Genomic DNA, 24568 nt, shown 5'->3' on the forward strand with positions numbered 1-24568 from the left:
TTGATGCCCGGGATCAGGCCGAGGCAGGAGAAGCCCGTTCCGAAGGCACCATGCACGCTACGATGATGAGCCCTTTTGCGCGTGTTAGCCGTCCGAGAGTCTCTGGGGAACCCGAGCAGGCCTCTCTACTCCTGAAGATCAAGTCGTGGTAGACAGCGACCAGGCTGCCAAGATGCTCCAAGACGTGATATAAGGCGCCGTTTCCTGTCTCCTTGTTCCGGTCTTGGTCTCTTCTCCCACCAGGCCGCCCTTCTCGCTTTCCCTTCTCCCACACGACCATCTCTGCGTCACATACACTCGCTTCTCTGGGTTCTTCCTCTTACTTGACTTCCCTCAGCTCTGTTTCCACTTGTAATCCAACCCGCCTCGGCAAGATGCATATCACATCCCTCCTCACCGCCTCCCTGGCCGTGGCCTCCGTCCCGGGCGTCATGGGCTACCCCGGCATGGGCGAGCAGATGGCCGAAATCAAGGCGCGCACGAGCAACTCGGGCGAGTCCAACGAGCTCCTCGGCGACCTCGTCACGCTCAAGGACCGCGACCTCAGCAACGTCGGCAAGGACGTCAAGAAGCTACTCCAGGGCAAGGGCAGCGCGCAGTCGGACGAGCGGTACATCAGCGTGCCGGACCTGACGTCGGACAAGTGCAAGAAGGACACGTGCTGCGTCTGGCGGTACGTCGCCGACGACATGTACAAGTTCATGGCCGGGTCGTCGGGCCGCTGCACGAGCCTGGCGCGCGGCGCCGTCCGTCTCGGCTTCCACGACGCCGGGACCTGGTCCAAGGCCACGGCCAGCCAGGGCGGCGGCGCCGACGGCAGCATCCTGCTGGCCCCCGGCGAGATCGACCGCTTCGAGAACCGCGGCCTCCAGGAGGTCGCCGCCAAGTTCAACGAGCTGTACGGCAAGTACAAGGGCTTGGGCTGGAACATTGGCATGGGCGACTTCATCCAGGTACGTTACGGGGACGACGACGACGACGACGACGACGACAACAACAACAACAACATGACAGAGAAACCCGAAGGCGTCCGGCATGCTGACAAGATTAGATGGGCGCCAACGTCGCCGCCGTGGTCTGCCCCCTCGGCCCGCGCATCAAGACCTACGTCGGCCGCAAGGACAGCTCGGCGCCGGCCCCGACCGGCCTCCTCCCCAGCCCCTTCCAGCCGGCCGACCAGCTGATCCAGCTCTTCCGCGACAAGACCATCGCCCCCCACGGCCTCGTCGCCCTGCTCGGCGCGCACACCACCAGCCAGCAGCAGTTCGTCAACACGACCCGCGCCGGCGACCCCCAGGACAGCACCCCGGGCGTGTGGGACGTCCTGTACTACAAGGAGACGCTCAGCCCCAACTCCCCTCCCCGCGTGTTCAAGTTCCCCAGCGACGTCTCCATCTCGCAGCACCCCGAGACCTCCAAGGAGTTCAAGGAGTTTGCCGGAATCGGCGGCCAGCAGCACTGGAACGAGGTAAGCTCCCTCCCTCCCCGGATGTCCCAACCGGCGACGACGCTCAGCGAGTACTAAAACGTGGAAACCCTGCAGGACTACGCACGCGAATACATCCGCCTCTCGCTCCTGGGCGTCAACAACATCAACCAGCTGGTCGAGTGCACCAAGGTGCTGCCACCCGCCGTCAAGGGCTTCCGCGCCGTCGACCAGTACAAGCTCGACAAGTGGCTCAACAGCGTCGGCAACAAGGGCGCCGCCAAGAAGGTCGCCGAGGACATCGCCAAGGGCGACCCGGTCTCCGTCGAGGTGCCCCCCGTCAACACGAACTAGGAGATTTCGTAAACGGACGGGTTACGTTGGGCGATGGTGGTCTGCGAGACCGGGGATATAATGGCTGTAGTTTTTTCGGGGGCGTTTTTTTTTTTTTTTTTTGGTTCTTTTTTTTTCCAAGGTCTATTTTTTTTTTAAAGAAAAATAAAGAAAAAAACGGGGGGTTGAGCTTGGTCGCTTGACCTGGTTGTACATGTATACGTCGTCGCGTTTAGAAGACGGGTTCAAGACCACCACATAATTCAATACCCACAGTATTTACACTCCAAACAGGCGGGCTGGAATGCAATCAACGCGATACCCGAATCCCAGAGCTGGTTGTCCGCGGGCCGGGCTGCCTTGTCGGCGCATTGCGAGCTGCACGGAGCCCATCTCATCGAACAAGTGAGTGAGAAGTGAGCCCGGCTAAGAGAAACAAACCCCCACGGCCGGTGGATCCAAGAACACCGCATCCGGTCGTCCCGGACCACTCTCCCCCGGCCTCCGCGGGATAGCGGACCGCGGGCTCTCCCCACCCCCCCCCCCCCCCTGCCTGTTTACGTTATCCATCTCCCCTTTCCCACTGAATGCCGAGGGGCGCCCCACTCTTTTCCTTCCCTTTTTCTCGCTTCGCGGACCGAACGTTGCTGTCATCTCTTGAAAGGGAAGAACTCAGACAGACATCAGACGAACAACGAAACCACAACAAACTCAATGCAGATAGCAGTCGTTCCCGAGATATCAAGCTTCGCAACACGACTATCGAGGGCCTTTGCAAAACAAAACCCGATCCCCACCCCTCCGGATTGGTCACCTCAAACCTTGCTTGCGACGATTGACCTCAGTCGCGTCTAGATCACGCAACACGTTCATCAGGTCCCCCCCGCTTGTCGCCCGCAGTCAACGTCATCAGAAAGGAAAAGATAGCCCTCACTCGCCCAAGAACGCCAAGAGCCGAAGAAAAGGCCACTCACTGCCCCGGCGTCACCATGAGCCACAAGCACCAGACCCTCCGTTTCCCGAACGACCCGACTGCCGGCGATGGCATCTGGGGCTACCCGACCAGCAAGGCCAAGTGAGCGGCTACTCCCAACCCGCTCGCCATGTGAGCAGGAACATTGCTGACGTGGATGTTCTCTCTCTTTCTCTCTGGTTTTAGTTTCTGCGAAGAAGACTATCTCTTCACGCGATACATCGCCGAGTTCGTCAACTGTCTCTCCAATGCCACCTACAGTAAGTGTCATCATCCGACCCCGCCCCCTCGTCAGTAACCTCCCCACCCCTTGTTCATCCACGTCCTCTAGTCTACCTCGCGCTCAAGTACCCCCGCGCCAGGCCGCAGGCCGCGGTGCCGTGGTACAAGACGCTCGACATCCAGTCCGTCGGCCTCCTCCTGGTCGGCGTCTTCTCCGCCGTCTTCCACGGCACCATGCACCAGGAGACGCAGCTCCTCGACGACCTCTCCATGCTCGTGCTCGCCGGCTCGCTCGTGCAGCCGCTCTACGTCTTCCGCCAGTCGCGCCCCGTCGCCGCCGCCGCCGCCGCCGCCCTGTGGCTCGGCATCGCCGCCATGGCCGCCGTCTACGTCCGCTCCGGCGACATCTTCATCCACGTCGCCACCTTCACCGCGCTGCTGACCCTCGTCTGGCCCCGGACCCTCTTCCTCGTCTACGGCGCCGGCAGCCGCTGGTCCGCCGCCGAGCGCCGCGCCCTGATGCGCCGCTTCGCCGAGGCCTGCGCCGTCCTCATCCTCGGCTTCACCCTGTGGCACATCGACCTCGAGTACTGCGCCGAGCTGCGCGCCGCGCGGAGGGAGCTGGGCCTGCCGCTCGCGTGGCTGCTGGAGCTGCACGGCTGGTGGCACATCTTCACGGCCTACGGCGCGAGCTGGTACATGAGGCTGATCAGGGACCTGACGTCTGACGACGGAACCGGTGCTGCGAAGAAGGCTCAGTGAGCATGGGAGAGGAGCGGGAGAGAGAGAGCCCGGGGTCATCCAGGTTGAGGGGGGGGGGTTCGTTTAGACAATAGGACTTGCGGGAGACATGGCGCCTGGGTAAAGACAATGCTAGCATATTACAATACTTGCGTTGGAAATTAGAGGCCCGAAAAAAGAAAAAGGAAGAAAGAAAGAAAGAAAAAGGAATACAGGGAAGAAAACCACAAGCTCTTCATTTCGATAGCACACAATACCCCCCTTTCGAAACCAGACCGCTATCGAGGCGGCGCTCTTGGAGATAGATAGATGCCTGTTGCCTCAACTGCGGCATCGGTCGTCGAAGACGCGCTGCATCGGAATATTGTACAAGTGAGCTACGTCAGACACTGCTCCCGTTTACGTTTTACAAATCAGTCTTATCTGTGCAAGTCAATCGTAAAGGTCATGGAGGTCTGTCTGTTTCTCGAGCAACCGCCAGAACGTAGAGAAGAGTTGCTCTTTTCAAAGAACTCGTTGATTAGTCGGCTGCTCTATTACCATCTAAAGCGCAGAACTCGTTCCTTTCCCCTCGAGAACCCATCTCTCCCCAAACGCCCTGCTGCAAATGGGAAAGCCCACACGATTCAGCCAAAGCGTCGTGTTCCGCCAAGCAAAGTAGGCGCTCCGGCTTCCGTTCAAGCATCCTCGTTTCGGGTGCCCCAAGCCTCGGTGGACAGGGTGACCCAAGCGTAGAGATCGAGGACGGGGTGGGCGTTGTCAAGCAGAAAGCAAGCCCAGATGTGACGCGCCGCAAAGGGGAAGCGGCGAATGAAGCCGCCATAGGCGCTGACCCAGCCCCAGACGTACCAGAAGAAGGCGAAGTACCTGCAGAGATGAATTCAGCACAACGATGGTCAATCATTCCAAAAACAGAGCTGGGGAAATACTGACGCTATGAAAGAATTGTTGCGGAAGCCCTCGACGAGGGCGACGATGTGGATCCAGGCCAAAAGAGGGCGAAGGAGGCGCTCAACGAGCTTGCGAGCCATGTAGGGATGCTTTCTATCAAAGAGTCAGCCGTCTATATCAGCTTTTTAACAACCAGAGCCAGGAGAAACCTACTTGGCAATCTTTCCCAGACCAGGCTGGTAGAAGACGGTCGTGAGGAACGACTGGATAGCGCTGCGCTGCCAGCGGACCAGCTGGCGCAGGAAGTTGGCGTCGTCGAAGACAACGGTGGTGATCTCGGCCTCGGGCGCGTTCTGGACTGCGATGTCCCAGCCCTCGGTCTGGAGCCAGCGGGTGATGAAGGAATCGTCGCCGGTGTTCATGATCTTGCCGCGCCAGGTGTCGGTGGTGATGGCGTGAAGAAAGCGGGGATCCGCGGCGACCTCGGCGCGGAAGACCATGGTGCGGCCGACCATGCAGAAGCAGCCGCCGTCGGCGGTCCATCGGATGGCCTGAATGCTGTTCTGGTTGTCCAAAGAGCGGAGAGACGCGACCTCCCAAGGAGTGATGACGGCCGGGTTGCGGCGCTTGACAGGGATGTGGGCGCTGCAAAAAGTCAGTCAAAGCATTCATCAAGGGTAACTTGGAGGGGGGTAGGGGGTTCATCTTTCACTCACCTCTGCTTTCCAAAGCTGCCGCCAACCTTGGGGTCCTCGAAAGGCGCAAGGAGGTGGGGGAGCACCTGCAAAGTGTTCCAGAAGGCGTCATCGTCGACGAGAGCAAGGATCTTGCCCTTGGCCTGCTTGATTCCGACGACCATCTGGTGGCGCTTGCTGGCGTAGTCGGCAGTCATGATGCTGATGCGGTCGTCGCCATCAGTGATGACGGGCTTGACAAGATCGTAGACGCGCTGGAGATCGCGATCGATGGTGACGATGATGATCTCCTTTGGGCGGTTGGCGAGCCACAGACGGAGGCAGTCGGTGAAGGAATCAGGGGTGTCAATGGTCGCGACGACAATGCTGACGTCAGTGCTCTGATAAGAAGGATTCTCGGGGAGAGGGATAGGCTTTGTCTTCTTCGCGAAGTACTTGGTGAGAGCCTCATCGTAGGTGTACCAGACCCTGAGTGTGTCGGCGTACGTTAGTCTTGGCCTAGTTTTTCACAAGGACAGGTATTGGAGTGACTTACCAGAAGGCCCCAATAACAATGTCAGCCATCGTGAGTGGTTTAGTTGCTTGATCCTGTGCTCTTGCGTGCGGGCCTTTTGTTCAGAGAACCAGGTTGTGATGCGTGTGGGAGAAGAAGTGTTTTTTTTTTCTAGTGGGCAAAAGAAGACAACTTTGTTGATAGGGAAGCGGATGATGAGAGAAGGCGCAAGTGAGTGAATGCAGATTGGGAAGGTACGACTAAATATCCACTGGCTGGGTGTCGAGGTAAAGGTGAATGCTCTTGTTTAGCCCGGCTGAAAGAGTGAAGAGGCTGGAAAACCAAGGCTGAGATGTGAATGGAAGAATAGAGATTTCTCACAATCACTGGGGGGGGGCAAAGCCTACAATTCACTGAAAGAAAAACAAATTCACATGAAGAGTTCTCTTGACAGGTAACTTAGAACAAGTTCAAAGTCAGAGAGGCTGATTCTGTATGATCAAAGGGATCATTTCTTCGGGCTACACGAAGTATTTTGAGACAATATAGAGTGCCTATCACAGCCCCTAAACGTATTTTTAAGGACCCTTTGAAATGTTTTCTGAAGAGAAGACATAAATAGTATAAGCTTTGATGCTGCCCTATACACAAAGCGTCCACTGATTATCCCAAGCTTTTCGGGAACCCTAAATGTCTGTCCGTCGTCTTGATATGCTCCAAACCAAAGCCACCGCGCTCTAGTCTGACCGTGGCAACTGTATCCTCGGGTCGAGGGAACTCAAAAGAGAATCAGCTCTAGAGCCCCGGTTCATCGAGTCTCCCAACAACGTCCCAAATCCGAAAAGCACGCAAAAGTAGCGCCGCTTGCTCTTCCATCCTGATCTCCCTCTGACGACGCCGAAGTCTTCGCCATTTCCACGCGACAGTAGCGCCAGCCGGTAAGAGAAAGACGCCAAAGGCACGCAGATCGTCCGCGTTGTGATTCCGCCGGTTGCCGCGAAATTCTGCTTCCTGCAGCCCAAAAATGCTCGCGGCCCACTTGCACGCGGTCTGGTCGGTCATGTTCTGGGGGACGGCGAACATCGCAAACTCCTCCGCAGGGTACACGGGAAGCAGTATCTGCAGGAGCTGGAGAAGGACGATCAGCTCCGTGAAGGAAACGAGAGCAACCTCGGTTGAGATGGGAAGGACGGTGTCGGGGATCTTAGCGCCGATGCCGTAGAGGGTGATGACGAGATCCATGGCCAGTAACCCAATGGCCAGGCATTCCCAAAGCTTGAGCGTCGCGTTCATCGATCGTGTAAGCTCCAAAGTTGCGTCTTGATGGCACCATGAGTCGCTCATGCCTTCCCAAGCTTTTCGAATCGCGAGATGGGAATCGGAGGCCCTTGCGCTTGAGGGCATCTTGTGCAGGTGAAGTAGGTTGAGAGCTGGGAGGAAAGAGAAACGTGACGAAAATTGTTTGTTGCGGTCGAATCGTCAAACGTTTGCTGCGTAGGGCCCGGTTCGGCTGGAGAAGAGAACTTTCTCAATGAAAACAAGGGCTTTGTGAGAAGAAGAAAAATGACAAAAGCAAAGGACGACACAAAGCAGTTTTCGAAAAACGCGTTGCCGCCATTTGTTTATCCAGCCACGCAAAAGCACGACGCCAAAAATAAACATTCACCAGGCGCAGACTTCATCTTATGTTCACCTGAGTGTTTGCTAATTAATCAAGTCCAGCCGTACAAAGAGGTCCTATGTCGGTCAGGTGACCTAGTGATAGAAATTAACCTCTTTCGGGTAATGTTAGGCCTTGACCAGATAAAGAAAAGATTGCTGCAGGGGCCAATAAGATATAAGTAAAGGTATACCCTCCAATCAGATCCTTAGGCTTGAAACTCGTCAGAGGTATTTATGTTGCAATTCAATCTTTTGTGAGATGCTGGCGAACCGTGGTATGAGACGGGTTGTAAAGCATAGTCATCTCGTGAACGTCTGGGGGAGGTAAAGTCATAAAACTATGCAACAAATCCCTCTTCATGTCCTCATTGCTGTTCAACTAGGGATTACCCTCATCCCCGCCTTTCTTACTAACGACCACTGCATTATGTGCGCTCAAGTCTACCTATGGTCAACCTACCTACACAGTCGATCAATCTTTATGCGATTGGCGTACAATGTCAGCTCCATTACTACGGATGCTTGCATCTAACTCGCTCGCTACGAACCAAAAAGGGGGGTTCTACTATTGGCCCGAATCGTGTGTTGTCTGGGCCGAGTTCAGGGTATAAGTAAGCCACAACGTTGTTGTCGGAGCAGGACTTCCGAATTGCTTGCATGAGTCGAGAATCATTCTCGCCCCAGAACTTGGTCGACCTGCGAATTTTGCTTTGAGGCACGCTATACGAATAGGGTCGTAGCATGGCCATTGCCAATATCTTCCTATATTGCGACCCTGCACTATTAACAATGGACAGTATTAGGCAATGCCAACGGACCTGGCCAGACATTGATTCGCGTAGCAAATAGGTACATGAAGTTCACCGCAAACAGATGGTCGCACCAGCTGATAAGCTATGAGTGGCATTGCATCCAAGCATTTACTGTATATTTTCAGCGTGAGATCATTGAAGTGGCCTTCAGAGCCAGAAGTAGTAATGTGGCATCTGGCAGCAGCTTAGCTATGTAATCGAATGCTAGTCATCGAGTGTCTCAACTATTTGCTGGGTAAGTGGCAGTACGGTCCATTGTGCAAACCTCACACCGTCCCATGGCCAGTCAGGATTGGTGACTAAAAGAGGAGGTTCGGTCTGTTACCATTGGATACCAGAAAAGGGTTTGCCATGGTGTTCAGGGAGGACAGGCAGAATGTGTCGACGACCTGATGTCCATTTTGAGTGTTGCCTTATACCCCGTAGCGTTTTGACTCGGCCCCGTTTTCACCGACGTGCCGAATCATTATGGTCCGCTGGCTCTTCCAAGAATAATCAATCTGGGGTTCGGCATTATGACTAATTAAACCTCAAGTACAAGTCTGTCGCCTGCCCTAAGCCCATTTACTACTTTTAATCTCCTGTATTATGTGTGGCCAAGACATTAATATGTGAAAGCTACTCACTTGAAAGCGTCCACGGCAAAGGCAGACCGGACTTGAATTTCCCGGTTGAGGGGCTGTCTATAGTGTGCCAAGGCGGAGTAATTCAAACCGTCTTCTCGTGACCTCGTCAGGGCCGGCAGTAAGCCAGCTCCCTCCCCAATTTGTACCGCCAATGAGCATAGAAATAGTCACGCAAACGTTGGAGCTATCACAAGTCACCTCACAGAAGGACGGTGAAGGTTGAACTCGGCATGCTTTCAAAGCAAGCTGGATATCGGGAAGCTTACAGTTGCAAGAGGAGACGCAGCAAAACAAACTTCAAAAGGCGGGGATAGGGTCGTGCAGGTGCCCACTAAATAAAGTCCACCGGCCCCCCAACAGCCGCCCCCCGCGACTGGTCGAGTTTAATTGCGCCCACCGGGGGCATCTGGACGCCGGCCGAACAGTCCGACCAAGATACCAGACGCATAAACGAATAGGCCATGGCTGCTATGGCCTGGGCAAGCCTGGAAAACAAATCCAGGCGACACTCACCCCCACATGGAGCACAGCTTGCGGGTCCTGGAGTTCGTAGGATGATGCATCCTTAAACTCCCACCGGTAAGTGGTCGAGTCTTGGAGCGGAACGTGTTATATATATGAGACGCAGCCCCTGGAACTGGCATGCCCGCTGTATTGCCAAGGCCCGACGTCTCGTGGGATATAGTGCTGCGCGTCTAGACTTGGGGTTGATTATTGTTTACCGGGCAACAGCAAATAATCGAAGATATACGAGCCGAAGCAGTCGTAGTCAATGTTGAAAATAGCATGATCTTATTGGCCGTCTTTGCGCAATAACGGCCAGGGTTCTCTTTATTTTGCCGTGATTCTTGGAATGTTTCCCTTGGAATGTTTGTATCGCCTCCCCCGCAGCACTGCCAAGCCGAGCCAGCGAAGTGCCGAGACCCAACATGTGAGCTACGAGCCAAAGTACGGGGGTTTCAAGGATATGGATGGGGAAGGTCGACGTTCCGGAGTACTATTTGCTTCTTCTTGCCAAGGTTCCATTCGTACAACATTCGACCGACCTGGCACCCGCTTGGCCGTTCTCTTCCCAGCATGTCATGATGCCACCTGGCCCGCCCGGGGCTATCCTGTGGCCTTGTCGAGCTGCATCTAGTCGGTAATGGAAACGGAAGTGACATGCCCGGCCAGTGACGCATCTAGGAAACGGCCCAATGCCGTCCTCCAACGAACGTGTCTGTGCAAGGGGAACATCTACCGGAATGGTGCGCATCTGGCGCACCACCGTCTCTTCACCTCAAAGCGAAACATATCAGTCTTTTGGATATAAAGTAGCCTGGAGAGTCAGTTGTCAAGGAGTTACTGGACTCATAAATTTGCTTGCCAACGCTAGTATCCGTCCAGATAGTACGTAGTCATGGCCAAGTTCTCCCTTCTCACGGCGGTGTTGGCGCTCGCCTCCTCTGTCGCAGCCCAGTGCGGTGCCGGCACGCCCGACGCCAGAGTCACCGGCTCCGGAAGCTCCTTTGTGGCTACCAGGGGCTCAAGCCAGGTCTACGCCGGCTCCGACTACCGCGCCGCCATCCAAGCCGCGGTTGACTCCATCAGCAGCGGCCAGCGCGTCTCCGTCATCGCCTCCGGCTCCATCGGCGCCAGCACCATCAGCATCGGAAGTGGAAAGACCTTTGAAGGCTGCGGGACTATCAATGCCGTTGTCCGCAACGGCCGCGGCGCCATCGAGGTCCTCAACGCCTCGGGCGTCAGGATCCCCTACCTCACCATGACCGGCAACCCGTACTTCGGCCTGCGCTTCTACGGCACCAGGGACCTCACGCTCGGCGCCATCAACATGAACCTCAGCGGCGGCCTCGGCATCCGCTTCGACCGCGACCAGGCCGCCAACTCCAACGTCAAGATGGGCACCATCACCGTCAACGGCGCCGGCAGCCACGCCGTCGAGACCTGGAACATCGACGGCCTCGCCATCGACCAGGTCATCGCCAGGAACTGCGGCGAGTCCGGCCTGCTGCTGCAAAAGACCACCAACGCCCGCGTCGGCCTCGTCGACGGCAACAACGTCGGCGCCGGCACGGGCTACGCGACCCTCCGCTTCGCCAACAACAACGGCCAGCTCGCCAACGGCGCCTACACCACCAACGTCTTCGTCACCAGGGTCGTCTCCCGCGGCGGCGGCCGCGGCATCTTCTGCGTCTCCCAGTCCGGCGGCGCCGAGATCGGCACCATCGACCTCGCCAGCAACGGCAACAACGCCATCCTGATCGAGAACTGCTACGGCGTCACCATCAAGGGCGGCACCGTCAACGGCGGCGGCGAGGTCCGCATCTCTGCCCGCAGCGAGTTCCCCAACACCCGCGACATCTCCATCACTGCCAGAGTCGACGGCACCAGTGTCCGCGAGTCCCCTTGCGGTAGCAACATCAGGTGGAACCTCTCCGGCAACGGAGCTCGTAACATCTGCTAAGCGTCGAGCTCAAACTCGTGCGGTGGTTGATATCGACGTGAATGCAGCGTATCTTTGTTTTCATCAGTACAATATTCTCATTTCCCATCGGCTCCAGCAAGTCAATGTTCATATTCCGCCCCCGACCACGCTCGGTGTTGCTCGGCTTTATCGAGGGTCGCCAAAAGTCTGCTCAGCGCTTTCTGTTGAAGTGCGAGAAAGTGACTCTCCATGTGAAGGGCAAAGTAGGGAATCACGTAGCCCAATATAGTTCTCGCAGCATCGACGGCACTACCTCTAAACCGACGCGACAGCGCTTGAGATAGTCGCAAAGGAGACTTGTTTCTACTGCCCCTCATTTCAACTGCACAACCCGTGACTGAACCTTCCTTGGTCTACACGAAGAACATACGGGAGACTCCAGGGCAGCTCACCACTAGGTTGATTGTGTTGTGGTAGTGTTTGTATTGTGTAAGCATTTTTCCTTTGGAACGCTGAAAAGGGCCGAGACATTGAGAAAAATGGCCTGCTTACTAGTAGCCTTGATAAGACATTGCATCTGCATCAAGCCTTTTATGGTTGGATTCTGAGATTCTCCCTTTCGTTATTCGATCTCTCAATGCCATCTCTTGGCTCATTCTCTGAGGCATAGCTAGCACCCGCCTTCCAAACAGAGTCGCTAAACAAGCACTCTGATTAGAAATGTGTCCCATCACAAAACGGGATAGCGTATCAATCAGCATCACACATAGTAGGCTAGCCTAGGGGGGGCTGAAAAAGATGTTATTCCAGTCCTGGAAAAAGTTCGCTAGGCTGCTCCATGAACATGAGGGCAACACGATAAACAGCCAGCTGCATCTCAGCTGCGCCACTGCGACAACTGTCTCTCACGACTCCCGAAGTTATCAGTCACTCAGCTAAGCCTCTCGACTCTATATGTAGAGATGGCTTTCGAGATGACTTGCAACAAGAATCTACAATTTCGACAGTAAAGCACGCACGCATTCTGTTAAAGGAGCTCAAGGCGAGGCTCGTGGGTGCGGGCTGCACATCTTATGTAGTCCACTCTTCGTATAAATCTGCCGTAGCATCTGCTCCACGAAGACCAAGAAAGACACGCCCATCGCCCAAGACCACATACTGTCATATTGCTCTTTTATCTGAAGATGAAGTTAGGAACCGCTGCACTCCTTTTCTCAGCGGCCGTTGTCGGTCCAACGGTCGCTATTGTAGTCACGGCTGGCCGACCTCCCGGATCAACCCTAGAAGCTACGGGGTTCTCGGATACCCGCTTCACCTACTCCCCGCATGGGGGCCCTTTTCCAAGCGTCAATTCCTACGGAACGTTCACGGGCGGGCCTCCAGGCCTCACATCCGGGATAATTCTAAGTACCGGGTCTGTAAAAGACGCAGACCCGGGGTCGGGTCGCTCCCCAAACACGAATTTTGGGGCCACATACATTCCCTCTGGCGTCCCAAACAACCCCGCAGGTTGTCTTGACTACGTCGACTACAGAGTTGGACTCTCAATTCCTCAAGGCGTTTCAACGATCAGAATGAGGTACTTGTTCGCCACTCAAGAGCCGTAAGTTGCCACTCAAGTCGCATTTCCCCGCACAAAGGATCTCAGTCTAACAATAAGACCCCGACAGCGTTGGAGGCAGCCAGGACCAGCTGTTTATTGAAAACTATTCCATCAGGACGACACTGGTTTCACTTGATGCCCAGAGCCGGCTGTTCAACACCGGCGCGTCGTTGGGACTGTCCTACGCGCGTGCTGGAGAAATCTCTACCTATGATTACAATGTTCGGCCAGGTTCCTATGTGGACATTCATGTCAACATATGTGATAAAACCAATGGCGATGTGGACTCGGCCGTACTCTTCACTATTGGCGACGCCGCCGTCTTGACTTCGCCCTCGAGCACCAGCACCACATCAAGCTTGTCCCGAAGCACCAGCACTACACTGAGCTCGAGCTCGAGCATCAGCACCACATCGAGCTTGACGTTGGAGTCCACAACAGCCTCGGCCTCAAGCTCGATGTTGGAGTCCACAGCAGCTTCGGCCTCAAGCTCGATCCTGGGTTCCACTGAAAGCTTAACCTCATCCAGACTGACTCTAATCTCTACTACTACAGTCTCGCCTCCGTCGGATGCCACGTCGGCAACCCCCATATCTCTTCTTACCCCTTCTACAAGTCCCGCAACATCACAGTCAATTTCAGACAGCCTCCGACAGACATCCTCGTCATCTTCAAAAGCATCAACGAACACACCTTCTCCTAACATTGCAGCAGCTAGTCTCTTGCCAAGCAGCATCACGCCCCCTTCCGCCACATCAACAACTGCAACAACAACCAGACAACCAGGCCCTTCAAACTTGCCTACGATCAGCAGCTACACCTTTGCCGGTTGTTCGGGCTCCACATCTGGCTATCCCAGCTTTACCGAGGTCGGCAGAGACGCCGAAATGACTCCGCAGAAGTGCATTGCCATGGTTCAAGGGCAAAGATACGCGGGCGTCATCTTCGAGTAAGTCGACGCCGTGGAAGCGCTGAGCATCATTTTCGTTCCATGCTGACCATCACCCAGCACTTGCTATGGGTCCCAGTCTCTTAATGCCACAAGTTTTGTACCAGGAGACAGCTGCAGTATACCTTGTCCCGGTGACGCTCGCCAGATATGTGGTGGCAATGCGGCGGCCTTTAAACCCAAAAGGCTCCGTATGCGACATCACTCTCGAGCTCTCATCCTCCAGCGCGATGCTCCTGCAAACATTCTACTCACAATATTCCAACTCGTCGTCTTGCCAGCGACGACTGTCGTCGAATCTGGCACGACCATTGTGGTACCACCCACCACCATGGCCGGTCCAGCCGTCATAATACCCGTTCCCGGTGTGACGGCAGTCGCGCCGCCGGCCGATAGAATCACCCGGGATGCCTCTACCGCAGTCGTCAGTCCTGGCAGGACTGTCACAATACCCATTTCCGGTGTGACGGCAGTTGCGCCGCCGGCCAACAGAATCATCCAGGATGCCTCTACTGTAGTCGTTGGTCCTGGCGGGACCATTACTATACCTATTTCTAGTGTGACAGCAGTCGCTCCGCCGGCCGATAGAATCATCCAGGATGCCTCTACCGCAGTCGTCGGCCCCGGCGGGACCGTCACTACAACCAACGGGCAGCCACCCAGCGCTCCAGGCGCGGTATCAATACCGAACCCTGTGAGCCCGAACAGTGCCATCACTTCCGTAGTGACCACCGTAATCTACATGATCGTCGACCCTACGAGACCTACCGCCCTGGTGCCAGTAGAGCTCTGCACCACGCTATACTTCGAAGATTGCCGGTGCCCAACCCAAGTAATCCCTACGCTCCCCATGGCAACATATGTGGCAGACTGCAACAAGTGTGGTGTCAAAGGCCAAAGCAAAGTCACAATCACCGCCCCAAGTGACCTCGGACCCTACCATTCGCCATCCGGTAACAGACTAGTGGCGGTCGCCGAGCCATCGAATGCACCTGTGCCCCATGATTCGCAGAATCCACCCGCAATTCCTCTTTCTGCTGCGCAGAATCCCCAAGTCACTTGGCCAGCAGGTGCGCTCTCGCAGATCCCGCAAGCAACAGGTGTACTTACGCAGGCTGCCCCGCCTGGCTCAGGTCGTCCGGATGTTAACCCCCCGGGGGCGAACCAGGTCTCGGGTTCACCTTCAGGACCTTCACGTTTGAGCCCGAGCACCGTTGTTATAGCCGGTGCGGATGGGTTGCGGAACGCCGTCGGGGCAATATATGGAGCGGCTATCATTATCTTCTCAGTCGGACTTATGTTTGTCTAGATTTCCAGGTTGATTCTTTCCTATGTTCTCTTCGTCTGTAAACATATTTCTACTTTATTCTTTGTCGCGCAAAAATGACGCCATCAGTTGCAGCAGCACAACTAACGCCTTATATCACATCGTGACACACCTCCCCCAGATCACAGGTAGCCCCACTTATATGGATCTACTCTAGGAAGGAAGCCTCTACAGCCCCCTAAAGGTACGCATTCCCCTAGGGCAGATACTGCCACAACTCTTGTCAACCTTCTAATTAGGTACATCTTGCTAAAGTCTAGGTAGTTGCCGTTTATCCAGGGTAGAGTATTTACAACCTATCCCTAGCCTTAACAGGATTTAAACCTGTAAGGTCTATAAAGCTTAGTCGCTAGCTTAAGGGCTATACTGTTAAGGCATATAGTGCAAACTAGGCTTACAACTATTATATAAAAACAATACTGTTAGTTGTAGTAGTACAACCAACGCCTTATATTACATTATGGTATTCTTCTAATTTTAATATTAGTAATAACCCTATTTTTACACCGCCATTCAGTTCCCGTGGCTCAAGCAACCCCTACCTATTAAATCGATAATTAGTAACGTGCTGCATTGGCCCGATTGGACGTTTCACGCCCAGCACATTGAGTTGATTGGGGAGCCCTATATCTCAGCTCTGGATCATGTTCCTGACTCAAAAGAAGAACCCCCCCTCCCCCCCTTGTCGTTTAAAGCTATCGGCAGAAAAAAAAGAGTCAATGTGACCTGACTTGGCTTACTTCACAATATATGCAATCTCGAAACATTTCATTTTTCCAGAGACCCGTTGACGAAGGGGGTTGGTCAACATGCGAACCAGGGTCCTGACGAATTGTCGATCCTAACTAAGGGTTAACGACTGGAATTTTGAATGCGGTTTTACAAGGGTTGGTGGGCTAATCTTTCCCATTTCACCTGTGGAGCGGCAAGACGTGCCGAGATTGGGTGCAATATCGGCGCTGACTTGGACGTCGAGCGCTCGAGCTTCTCCGTGGCATGTAACAACGTGGTCCCAATTAAAAACACACCGCAACTTACTCTCAAAACACGCCGGATGAAGAGCCGCCTCGCCGTCTCACTCAGCCTCCATGCACGCTCGATAACGCCGACCAGCCGCCCAGCAAGCCTCGACGACGCCATAATGCCCTCCATCCTCGCCACGGCGGTCCAGTCATCACTACTCAAGGGCACCGCAAACCTCACGGCGCAGATCGTCAACCAGCACAGACAGGCTGCCGGCGGCGGCCCCCCGCTCGACGTGCGCCGCGTGCTCGAGTTCGCCACCTTCGGCTTCATCCAGGGCCACATCAACTACTGGTGGCAGCACTTCCTCGAGGACAGGTTCCCCAACGCCGCCAGGGGCCGCGGCAGGAAGGCCTCCATCGTCGAGCCCAAGGTCGAGAAGCCCGACAAGCCGCCGTCCAAGAGCTACGTCAACGTCGCCCGCAAGATCCTGGTCGACCAGACCATTGGCCTTTTCATGATGAACTCGGCTTTTCTCGTCATCACGTCCGCCCTGCGTCTCGGCTTGTCGCCCTTGGTCTACCAGATCTGGAGGGAAAGGATCTTCGATCTGGTCAAGGCCGCCTGGAAGTTCTGGCCGCTGGTGGCCCTGTTCAACTTTGCGCTGGTGCCTGTAGGGTATAGGGCCCTGGTTGGTATGTGTGTTGGATTCCTATGGAACATGTTCCTCACCTTTTTTCTTTTGTAAGGTTGCAAGCTGGCGGGCTCCTATTTGTATCCATGGTTGCATCACAGCACGGCGTTGTTGGCTGGATTTCTGGAATGGTTGGTCGGCCCATGTATTCTAGCCTGGTGGGCCTTGTAAAGTGGAAGGGGGCTGTATACGGAGCAATGTTCGCCAAAACCCGATGCGACTCTCCATAGCTGGTCTTGAACGGGTTTTTTTTTTTCTCTCTCTCTCCCTGACTCGCCGAGTTCACGTCTTCTGACCATTTCGTCGCTTGACCTTCCCGTAAGTTGATGATGTCGTGCACCTGGTCAGGGTACAGAGCAATGTTCATACAGACAGTTTCCGTAGTTACTAGGTTTTTGACGAGGAGTTTATTGACGTAGGCATGGAACCTTAAAAGGCATCGCGTGTCCTTCCACCTTTTCGTAATTGCGCCTAGGAAAAAATGACACGGGACACCAGGGAGTTGAAAGCTTCCACCATGGTCCGGGGGAGGAGAGGTTTCGAGAGAGTACTCCGTAACATAACCGACTATCCCCTTTGAATAGCACGCCAGTGCTTGACACTAGTCAAGTTTGTCACCGCAATCTTCAACATTGAGTCAGTTGATGCGGGGGACGTATCACAAGAAACTCCACTGTTCTGTGGATATTCAAGTGATAACGAACGGTCTATTACACGGCTGAGCCATGTTAAGATGGCTTCTCGAATAAAATTAAACAAAATAAAAGAATGTTCCGCTGTACGCCACAGTAAGGAAGCCATGCATTGACGCAGACACGACCTGTACGACCCCGCCCAGAGCCGCTGCCACTTGACGGACATGGCGAAGACGGCCGGCTGCCCGGGAGATTTGATCGGCTGCTGCCGGACCGTGATCGGCTTCCCCTGTCGTACAGGGTCCTGCGGGGCAACCTCGCGCGGTAATACTCGTTGAATGTACGGAGTATGCCCCCGCCATATCCAAAAATAAATGTCTTGCGCAGAAGCATTCCGTTTCCGGGCACGGGTAGAATACCGGTGCGATTTGGTCGGCGGCCGGTGAGTTAAGCCTATTTCAGAATACATTATGTTAGCGCCAGCAAAAACAATATTCCAACCTAACTGACTAATGAGAAGGCTAGGATTTAGAAAGTTACGTAAAGTTAAACTCTTCAGATTTAAGCGATTTAAAGTTAAGGCAAAATAGAGGTAACAACAGTAGCACTAACGGCCTTAGTGGCACTAATTGCTAGCCAAGTTGCTGTTGCTGCTTAGTCTTGAGCCGCTATTGCTCTTTGAAGGTTAGATATGAGGGCTTAATCGTATGCATTGTAGGCGTCTGTTGGCGATGGTGGACTTATGGCAAAAAGGGCGTTTTTTGCATGGGTTATGGACGTGGGCGGTGGTGGCAGTGGCAGTGGTAGCAGTGCCTTCTAAAATAGGCTTAACTCACTGGCCGCCGACCAAATTGCACCGGTATTCTACCCGTGCCCCTGTTTCCTTGAGAATTCTTGCGCTGCCATTAAACCCCTCATAGATTGTGTCTTCACTGTCGTGTAAAGAGTCTAAAAGCCCCCACGTCGGTCTCTGGTGCGCCGCACCGTCCATATCGGACTCATAATTGAAGTAATTATACATGTGGTTTTGCGTGTAGCCATCGGTACACCACATGACTTATGTAAGTAACATCAAACAGAGCCAACCTATGAGGTATAACACAGCTAGTATTTCATCAAGATTTGTATTGTATTACTATTAGGAAATTAGGAAATTAGGAAATGATATCACTTCTAGTCGTGTTCTACTGTGACGGTCTTCGTTTGTAATATCCATGTCGCGTTTTCGCCCAGATTTTCCGAGCTCTCTCCGCCAGTCGCGACAACGACAGATGTAAATCTGCCATCTTCCCCCCGCTTGGTAACCATCTTGAACGAAGGCATCTCACTATCATCGGTGAACTGCTCATATTCCTTCTTCTGACGAGTCTTCATGGTGCTTGCGCGCTGGTTTGTTGTGCATGCCGAGACATTGTACTTGTTGAGGGCATAGGACGAAGGACTCGATAGGGTACCCACGACCTTGGGCGCAAAGTGTTGGAAGAATTTTCGCAGGGTCGGCATCGAGCCGCAAATGACAAACAGGTTGGCCTCGATAAACCTGTGGGAATAAGGCATCAGATTGACTGTTGAGCATCCCCAGTCCATGGCGGGTAACTTACGTCCAAATATTCGCAGGAGCAGCATCCCACGACGGGTCCGTACTCTTTAATAGAGGGGGGAGATAGTATAAACGAACGACGGATGTGGCGACGGTCCTGCACCCGATGTCAGAATCGCGATAGCTGCTTGGGACGATGCAATTTGCCAACTTACATTGAGCCGATGGCGAAAATGATGGCAGCGCCAATCTTCAGCCCCATCTTCAACCGCAGGCTAAAGAGTGTGGGCATAGGCAAGATAAACAGCGCGAGGTCGGTGATGATGTTTGATACTGCTGTCGCTATGTAGAGAACCCCGCTATCTAGGCAGGTCCCTCCGGTGATTTTCAAGTCGAAGGCTTTCCTGATGGGGCTGCAATGGAATAACATCAGGGTGGTGATGCATCCCGTATAAAGGCATACGACCACGATGCCTATCCACACCGAAATTCGAAACCACCGTTGCGGCGATAGACGAAGGTAAAACGTCAACAGAGACAACTTTGTAAATCCGTTACACAGCATGAAGACCGGGGCCGTTATGTAGGTGGTCTTGCTCACGTCAGCGTCACGCACGATGGTCGCAAGACGGGAGGAGAAACTTACAAGAGCATAGCGCTCGAATCTGGACAGAGGCATCTCCCAAGCATGAGCACACATACCACCATCGATGATGGACGCTGTGGAAGTCACGTCAGCTTCAGCAACCAACAATACGCATTCTGACGAGTACTCACCGACCAGCATTCCTTGTGTCACCATAGAAGCAGCCTGAGCGACTCCAAGTCAGCCACAACCTAGATACCAAGATACTGGATTGAAACAAATATCAATGCGAGTCTTACCCATCCGAGTGTCATGAAGACTACAGAGTTTGGTCAGCCAACTTCTAAAACACATATCGGCTCAGTGGTAGCTCAACAGCACACATACCATCGTCGACTTGCAAGCCTTTCGACAGAACGATCTTGGTATAAAACCTCTGGCACATCGCAACAAAGGCGAGGGTTCCGCCTATGCCGAAGATAAGGTAGTGCTCCAACACCTTTTGCTGCCGAGGGTGATCAAAGTTCACCTCAACGCCCGGTGGCGCGGGAATCACGGATACCTCAGACATGGTGATAAAAGTTGGACTCTCTGATTGAGGGGCTCGGTGACTGAGGAAAGCAAGGGTATCGATGAAAGATGAGAGGGAAGACTTGGCCGTATATACGTCGATCTCATACCCTGAAGCTTCTCGTTGACCGTCTCGGTGTCTGCGTTCGTCGTCTCCTGAGAATTGGCCCGGTGAACGATGCATAAAATCCGCCCTGATTGCGTTCTTCGAAAATAAACAACGTCCGACAAGAAGGGGTCTTCGTGGACACGTTAGCAGGCGCGGGTTAATACACAATAGCATCGGACGCCCCGAAACCGAGTTCCGCAATGCTCTGCGTGTTCCCCGCACCAATTGCGACTCACGCGTGGGCGCCGTTCTTCCGTTCGGAGTCGGGTGTGTCTCCAGGGCTTGCACCGCGTTCAAAACCTCTGGTCCGAGCCCTTGACAGTGCCTCGCTGCCATAGGTCGTGTGTTCGGACTGGGATGGCTGGTCTACGGTGCTGGCAGGCTCTGCCCAGCAAAAGATGAAGCGGCCGCCATTAGGGGTCATCGTGCTCGAAAGAATCAGCGAGCCGGCATGTGGAGAGCCCAGTAGAGCGGAGGAAGAAAGCTATGTGTCCAGTTGCAGAAACCAATCGAGGACCCTGAAAACTCTGCCAAGACGTGAGCGAGTCAAGGACGCCACGGCTTTGCGCTAGGCTGCGATTCAGATTTCGAGCCGCAGCTGTGTTGTTTAACATTTGATCGGTCCCGCAAGCAAGGTGTGCTGAGTAGTATGAGTGTGCATTCTCTCGCAGGTAGTATCATAGCCATTTGATGGCACCCCATTGTGTAGAGACGCTCAACAGGAATATCTCATCAACATGTGGTTTTTTTTTTTTTTTTTTTTTGCAATTGTCCGAGTCAGCGGGAGCTATCAAGTACAGTTGTAGTCTAAGAATGCTTGGGTCATTCCTCGGACTTTTCCATGACCATGACTCGTTCCCATGGGCCTGGTCAAATCAGATGCCTCCGCGGCATACCAGTCCAAAGTAATGGGAGATGAGCTCTTCGGAATTGGCGATCGCGGACAAGTAGGGAAGCCTAATACGTGGCCCACTTATAAGCGCGGTAGACAAGAATCACGGCACATCCATTGATTGGGATTGTTGGCCTTGACGATATTTACCATCTACAACTACAGATCTGCTAGCCAGGGGCACACCTGACCTATCAGAACCTCCAGTTTACGCCCTCGTTGCGGAGCGAATCGAGAAGACAGCCCCTCTCCGGCTACCCAGTATAGATGTGAGGTTGCAAGGTGCTTAGCCTCGGTCAGAGGGGTTTTGTGTGGGAAGTCTTTTGCGGTGTGCGCAGTATCATCCAAGCCACCGAGCTAGATACGCCAGCCACGAAGATGATTCGTTATTGTCAAGGAATGAAACATGGTCACCGAATTTGCAAGTGTTTCAACATTCGATATATTCCCGAAAGGAAGTAAACGTACAAGACTTTTGGATAAAGTCTCTCGGCGTGGGAGCCGGTTCCCCGAGGGATGACCGACAAGGAGACCCAGGGTCTCGGGAGCGGCGAGAGCCGGGACTCCCTTGCTTCGATAATGCAAGTAAATTTTGCCGGTTGAGAGAGACATACACGCCCGATCCGCAGATCCATCACGGATTGTTATCTCTGGGGGCCGCACACAATGATACTCTGAAGCTGAAAGTTGCATTGAGCTAATTACACTAGTCCATGCTGATCCTCCAAATATTCCGACTGGATAGGAGACTCACGTTGTTTAAGCAGCTGCGGAGGCGGAGTAGCCTGAGTGTGAAGTGATAGGCGACATAATTAAGTCATAGCAGGAGGAATTTAGCCACGTGAATTTGATGAGCTGAAAAGTATGTAGCCAGGACGTTCCCTCCGCCAAGCCGTCCAATTCCATGATTAGCATCACGTAGGTTTTCGCTCTATCCCTCTTGGTCTATATTCCAGTCTCGCGCGTGGGAGGTCCTACACACAGACCGGAAAGTTGGAAACCCTTTGTAGCCATGATGCTCTTTTCAAGTGTGTCGATCTTGGCCTTGGCCCTTTCAAGCATACCGACAGTTGCAGCAAGAACACGGGATCCTCGTTATGTCTGCGTTCGTCAATGCCGCTCCCCTCACTGGTAACGATAGCTGCTAATGTCCAACACAGTGCTCAGCCTTGGCGAAAGAAAAAGAGCTCGAGGGCAAAGTGTTTTCACACCAAGACCCTTTCTACGACAGACGGCTCGGGACCTACTACTCTGCCAACGCTGCTCAGGCGCCCTGGTGTATGGTGCTTCCGAAAGCCACTTCGGATGTGTCGAGAATTGCACAAGTTCTCGAAAGAAACAACTGCCCCTTCGGCATGCGCAGCGGTGCTCACTCGGCCTTCAGCGGCTCCAACGGCGTCAAGGATGGCGTCACCGTTGACTTTGGTACGGACCACTTACAGTCCACTATCCAACAGTACATAGAAGACAGCTGCTGACTACTCACTTGTTAGGCCACATGAACAGTACTACATACAACAAAAAGACAAAGATAGCATCAATAGGGCCTGGCGCAGACTGGGGCAGTGTTTACACCGCCCTCGAACCTTATGGCGTCTCTGCCGTAGGCGGCAGAGCGTCTGTCGTCGGCGTTGCAGGCTTCACCACTGGTGGTGGCGTGAGTTTTGAACCCCATTCCTTCCATTCCGTTTTCCTCCCTCTACATCATGTCAACAGAACAGTCGATATAACAGTCTATGTGACATGACTGCTTCAGGCTCTCCGTTAAGGGTTAAGTTTCATTCACTGACGATATATACTTTACAGTACTCATTTCACACCAACTCCGCGGGTTGGGCCTGTGACAATGTCGCCAACTTCGAGGTTGTTCTCTACAACGGCCACGTCGTAAATGCGAATTCGAAGGATAATGCGAACCTCTGGAAGGCGCTAAAGGGAGGCTCCGGGAACTTTGGCTTCGTCACCAGGATCGATCAGCGTGAGTCCCACCAATCAATCTCAATGCCTTTCCATAGGTTGCAAGTTTGATGTTCTAACATTCAGAGATGCAGACACTGTCAAGGGGAACCAAATGTGGGGGGGGTTCGTCGGCTACGACCAGAGCAAAAGAGACGCTGTCTTCAAGGCCTACCTCAACTTCGCCCACAACATGGACAAGGATCCCTACAGCCAAAATATCGTGGCATTGACATACGATAAGACTGGATTCAACTTGAGGTCCATCCTGTCCAACGTCCAAGCCAAGACAGATGCTCCCGCCTTCAGCGAGTACTTCTCCATTGCCAACACCTCCAGCACCCTCAAGGTCGGATCAATCGCCGACCTTGTTCCGCAGTTCACTGGCCCTACTCCCTTGGGACTGTAGTACGTAGAGCAACTCATCATGCGTGTTGTGATATCATGCTGATCATTACTTTAGCGCCAACTGGATGGTCGGCCAAACAGCCAGCGATTTTCGCATAATGGACTTCATTGACAAGAAGCACAAGGAGTACACTCGGAAAATGGCCGCCGCCGCCCCGGGCTCCGATTTCGATGTTCTCGTCCAGTTCCAGCCGGTCACCAAATCCATCGTCGAGCACGGCCTCAAGAACGGCGGCAACTCCATGGGCCTAGAAGACGTCGTCGCCGATGGTCCCAGTCTTATGTGGCTCATTGCCTTGACGGTTGATACCATAGAGAACCAGAGGGTCATTCTCCCCCTGGCCCTCGAATACCGAGAAGCGATTGACAACTATGCGAAGTCGCTCGGGTTGTACAAAGACTGGAGATATCTCAACTATGCCTGGAAAGACCAACAACCACTCTCATCTCACGGCAAGCAAACCGTCAAGTTCCTTAGGTCCGTTTCAGAGGCGTATGACCCCCATGGCGTTTTCCAAAACCTGCGGAAGACAGGCTTCAAACTCCGTGGTTAGGATTGAGCGTTAAGCACGGCATAGAAGCGTGATTTTATAGTTAATATTTCTAATGTAATCATAATACCCTACATTATTCGCTTCCATAAGGACTCGTGGATTGTTGCCACGATTGCACCGACATTCAACTCAAGCTTCAGTCTTGAAAACTTCTGTGTCGAAGCCTGCTGATGTTGTCTTCTGTATTTTCACTTGATCGATTAGGTCTTCTACGTTTCTCAAAACCCTGTGTACTCTTTATAGCCAGGTCCAACTAGTAGCCTTATCTCACCAGAGTGTCTTTCCACCGCTTACATGGCTTGGTCCTGGTCGATATCCCAAAGAGGCCGGCTTTCTACAGCTCTTCCATCAGTGAGAACAACATTCTAAAAGATGCACACTCAGTTAGACTTGAATATTAGTGGCCTCGGGCTGCTTCAGTTTGCCGAGTTTTTTGGCAAAGATACCCGTTACTTACATGCTCTTTTGTTTGTGTACAAAATG

The 24568-nt window shown here is 53.6% G+C and overlaps 9 protein-coding genes across 9 annotated transcripts; 6 read left to right on the forward strand and 3 right to left on the reverse strand.

Moving 5' to 3' along the window:
- Positions 1 to 374: 374 nt before the first annotated feature.
- Positions 375 to 1780, forward strand: LY79DRAFT_505164 (peroxidase; the record flags this gene model as incomplete). The annotated part of the gene is made up of 3 exons (XM_060553588.1): positions 375 to 953; positions 1052 to 1468; positions 1544 to 1780. The coding sequence occupies 3 exons, from the start codon at positions 375 to 377 to the stop codon at positions 1778 to 1780; spliced, it is 1233 nt and encodes a 410-aa protein (XP_060419540.1).
- Positions 1781 to 2748: 968 nt separating this feature from the next.
- LY79DRAFT_665464 (alkaline phytoceramidase) lies at positions 2749 to 3716 on the forward strand (the record flags this gene model as incomplete). The annotated part of the gene is made up of 3 exons (XM_060563069.1): positions 2749 to 2834; positions 2919 to 2992; positions 3064 to 3716. 3 exons carry the CDS (start codon positions 2749 to 2751, stop codon positions 3714 to 3716), a joined length of 813 nt encoding a protein of 270 aa, XP_060419541.1.
- A 579-nt stretch (positions 3717 to 4295) lies between these two features.
- Positions 4296 to 5845, reverse strand: LY79DRAFT_699645 (family 2 glycosyl transferase; the record flags this gene model as incomplete). Its single annotated transcript, XM_060564898.1, has 5 exons — positions 4296 to 4562; positions 4629 to 4739; positions 4800 to 5231; positions 5303 to 5749; positions 5817 to 5845. 5 exons carry the CDS (start codon positions 5843 to 5845, stop codon positions 4373 to 4375), a joined length of 1209 nt encoding a protein of 402 aa, XP_060419542.1. The 3' UTR covers positions 4296 to 4372.
- A 516-nt stretch (positions 5846 to 6361) lies between these two features.
- Positions 6362 to 7526, reverse strand: LY79DRAFT_536311 (uncharacterized protein). Its single transcript, XM_060556587.1, has one exon. It carries the CDS (start codon positions 7176 to 7178, stop codon positions 6570 to 6572), a length of 609 nt encoding a protein of 202 aa, XP_060419543.1. The 5' UTR covers positions 7179 to 7526; the 3' UTR covers positions 6362 to 6569.
- Positions 7527 to 10273: 2747 nt separating this feature from the next.
- On the forward strand, positions 10274 to 11338 carry LY79DRAFT_505263 (parallel beta-helix repeat protein; the record flags this gene model as incomplete). Its single annotated transcript, XM_060553602.1, has 1 exon — positions 10274 to 11338. One exon carries the CDS (start codon positions 10274 to 10276, stop codon positions 11336 to 11338), a length of 1065 nt encoding a protein of 354 aa, XP_060419544.1.
- Positions 11339 to 13789: 2451 nt separating this feature from the next.
- Positions 13790 to 15413, forward strand: LY79DRAFT_586413 (uncharacterized protein; the record flags this gene model as incomplete). Its single annotated transcript, XM_060560634.1, has 4 exons — positions 13790 to 13851; positions 13912 to 14279; positions 14421 to 14815; positions 15336 to 15413. 4 exons carry the CDS (start codon positions 13790 to 13792, stop codon positions 15411 to 15413), a joined length of 903 nt encoding a protein of 300 aa, XP_060419545.1.
- Positions 15414 to 16319: 906 nt separating this feature from the next.
- LY79DRAFT_505230 (Mpv17/PMP22 family protein) lies at positions 16320 to 16889 on the forward strand (the record flags this gene model as incomplete). Its single annotated transcript, XM_060553595.1, has 1 exon — positions 16320 to 16889. The coding sequence occupies one exon, from the start codon at positions 16320 to 16322 to the stop codon at positions 16887 to 16889; it is 570 nt and encodes a 189-aa protein (XP_060419546.1).
- Positions 16890 to 18397: 1508 nt separating this feature from the next.
- On the reverse strand, positions 18398 to 20167 carry LY79DRAFT_686861 (uncharacterized protein; the record flags this gene model as incomplete). Its single annotated transcript, XM_060564673.1, has 5 exons — positions 18398 to 19010; positions 19072 to 19167; positions 19226 to 19602; positions 19657 to 19782; positions 19973 to 20167. 5 exons carry the CDS (start codon positions 20165 to 20167, stop codon positions 18644 to 18646), a joined length of 1161 nt encoding a protein of 386 aa, XP_060419547.1. The 3' UTR covers positions 18398 to 18643.
- Positions 20168 to 22264: 2097 nt separating this feature from the next.
- LY79DRAFT_699649 (FAD binding domain-containing protein) lies at positions 22265 to 24154 on the forward strand (the record flags this gene model as incomplete). Its single annotated transcript, XM_060564899.1, has 6 exons — positions 22265 to 22276; positions 22328 to 22592; positions 22661 to 22824; positions 22974 to 23145; positions 23219 to 23531; positions 23587 to 24154. 6 exons carry the CDS (start codon positions 22265 to 22267, stop codon positions 24083 to 24085), a joined length of 1425 nt encoding a protein of 474 aa, XP_060419548.1. The 3' UTR covers positions 24086 to 24154.
- Positions 24155 to 24568: the final 414 nt, after the last annotated feature.

Source organism: Colletotrichum navitas (genome assembly GCF_030913465.1).
Source record: "Colletotrichum navitas strain CBS 125086 chromosome Unknown LY79scaffold_3, whole genome shotgun sequence".
Taxonomy (NCBI): domain Eukaryota; kingdom Fungi; phylum Ascomycota; class Sordariomycetes; order Glomerellales; family Glomerellaceae; genus Colletotrichum; species Colletotrichum navitas.

Coding starts and splice junctions, on each gene's coding strand:
- LY79DRAFT_536311 (XM_060556587.1), bottom strand. CDS start 7,178: ATGCCCTCAAGCGCAAGGGCCTCCGATTCCCATCTCGCGATTCGAAAA.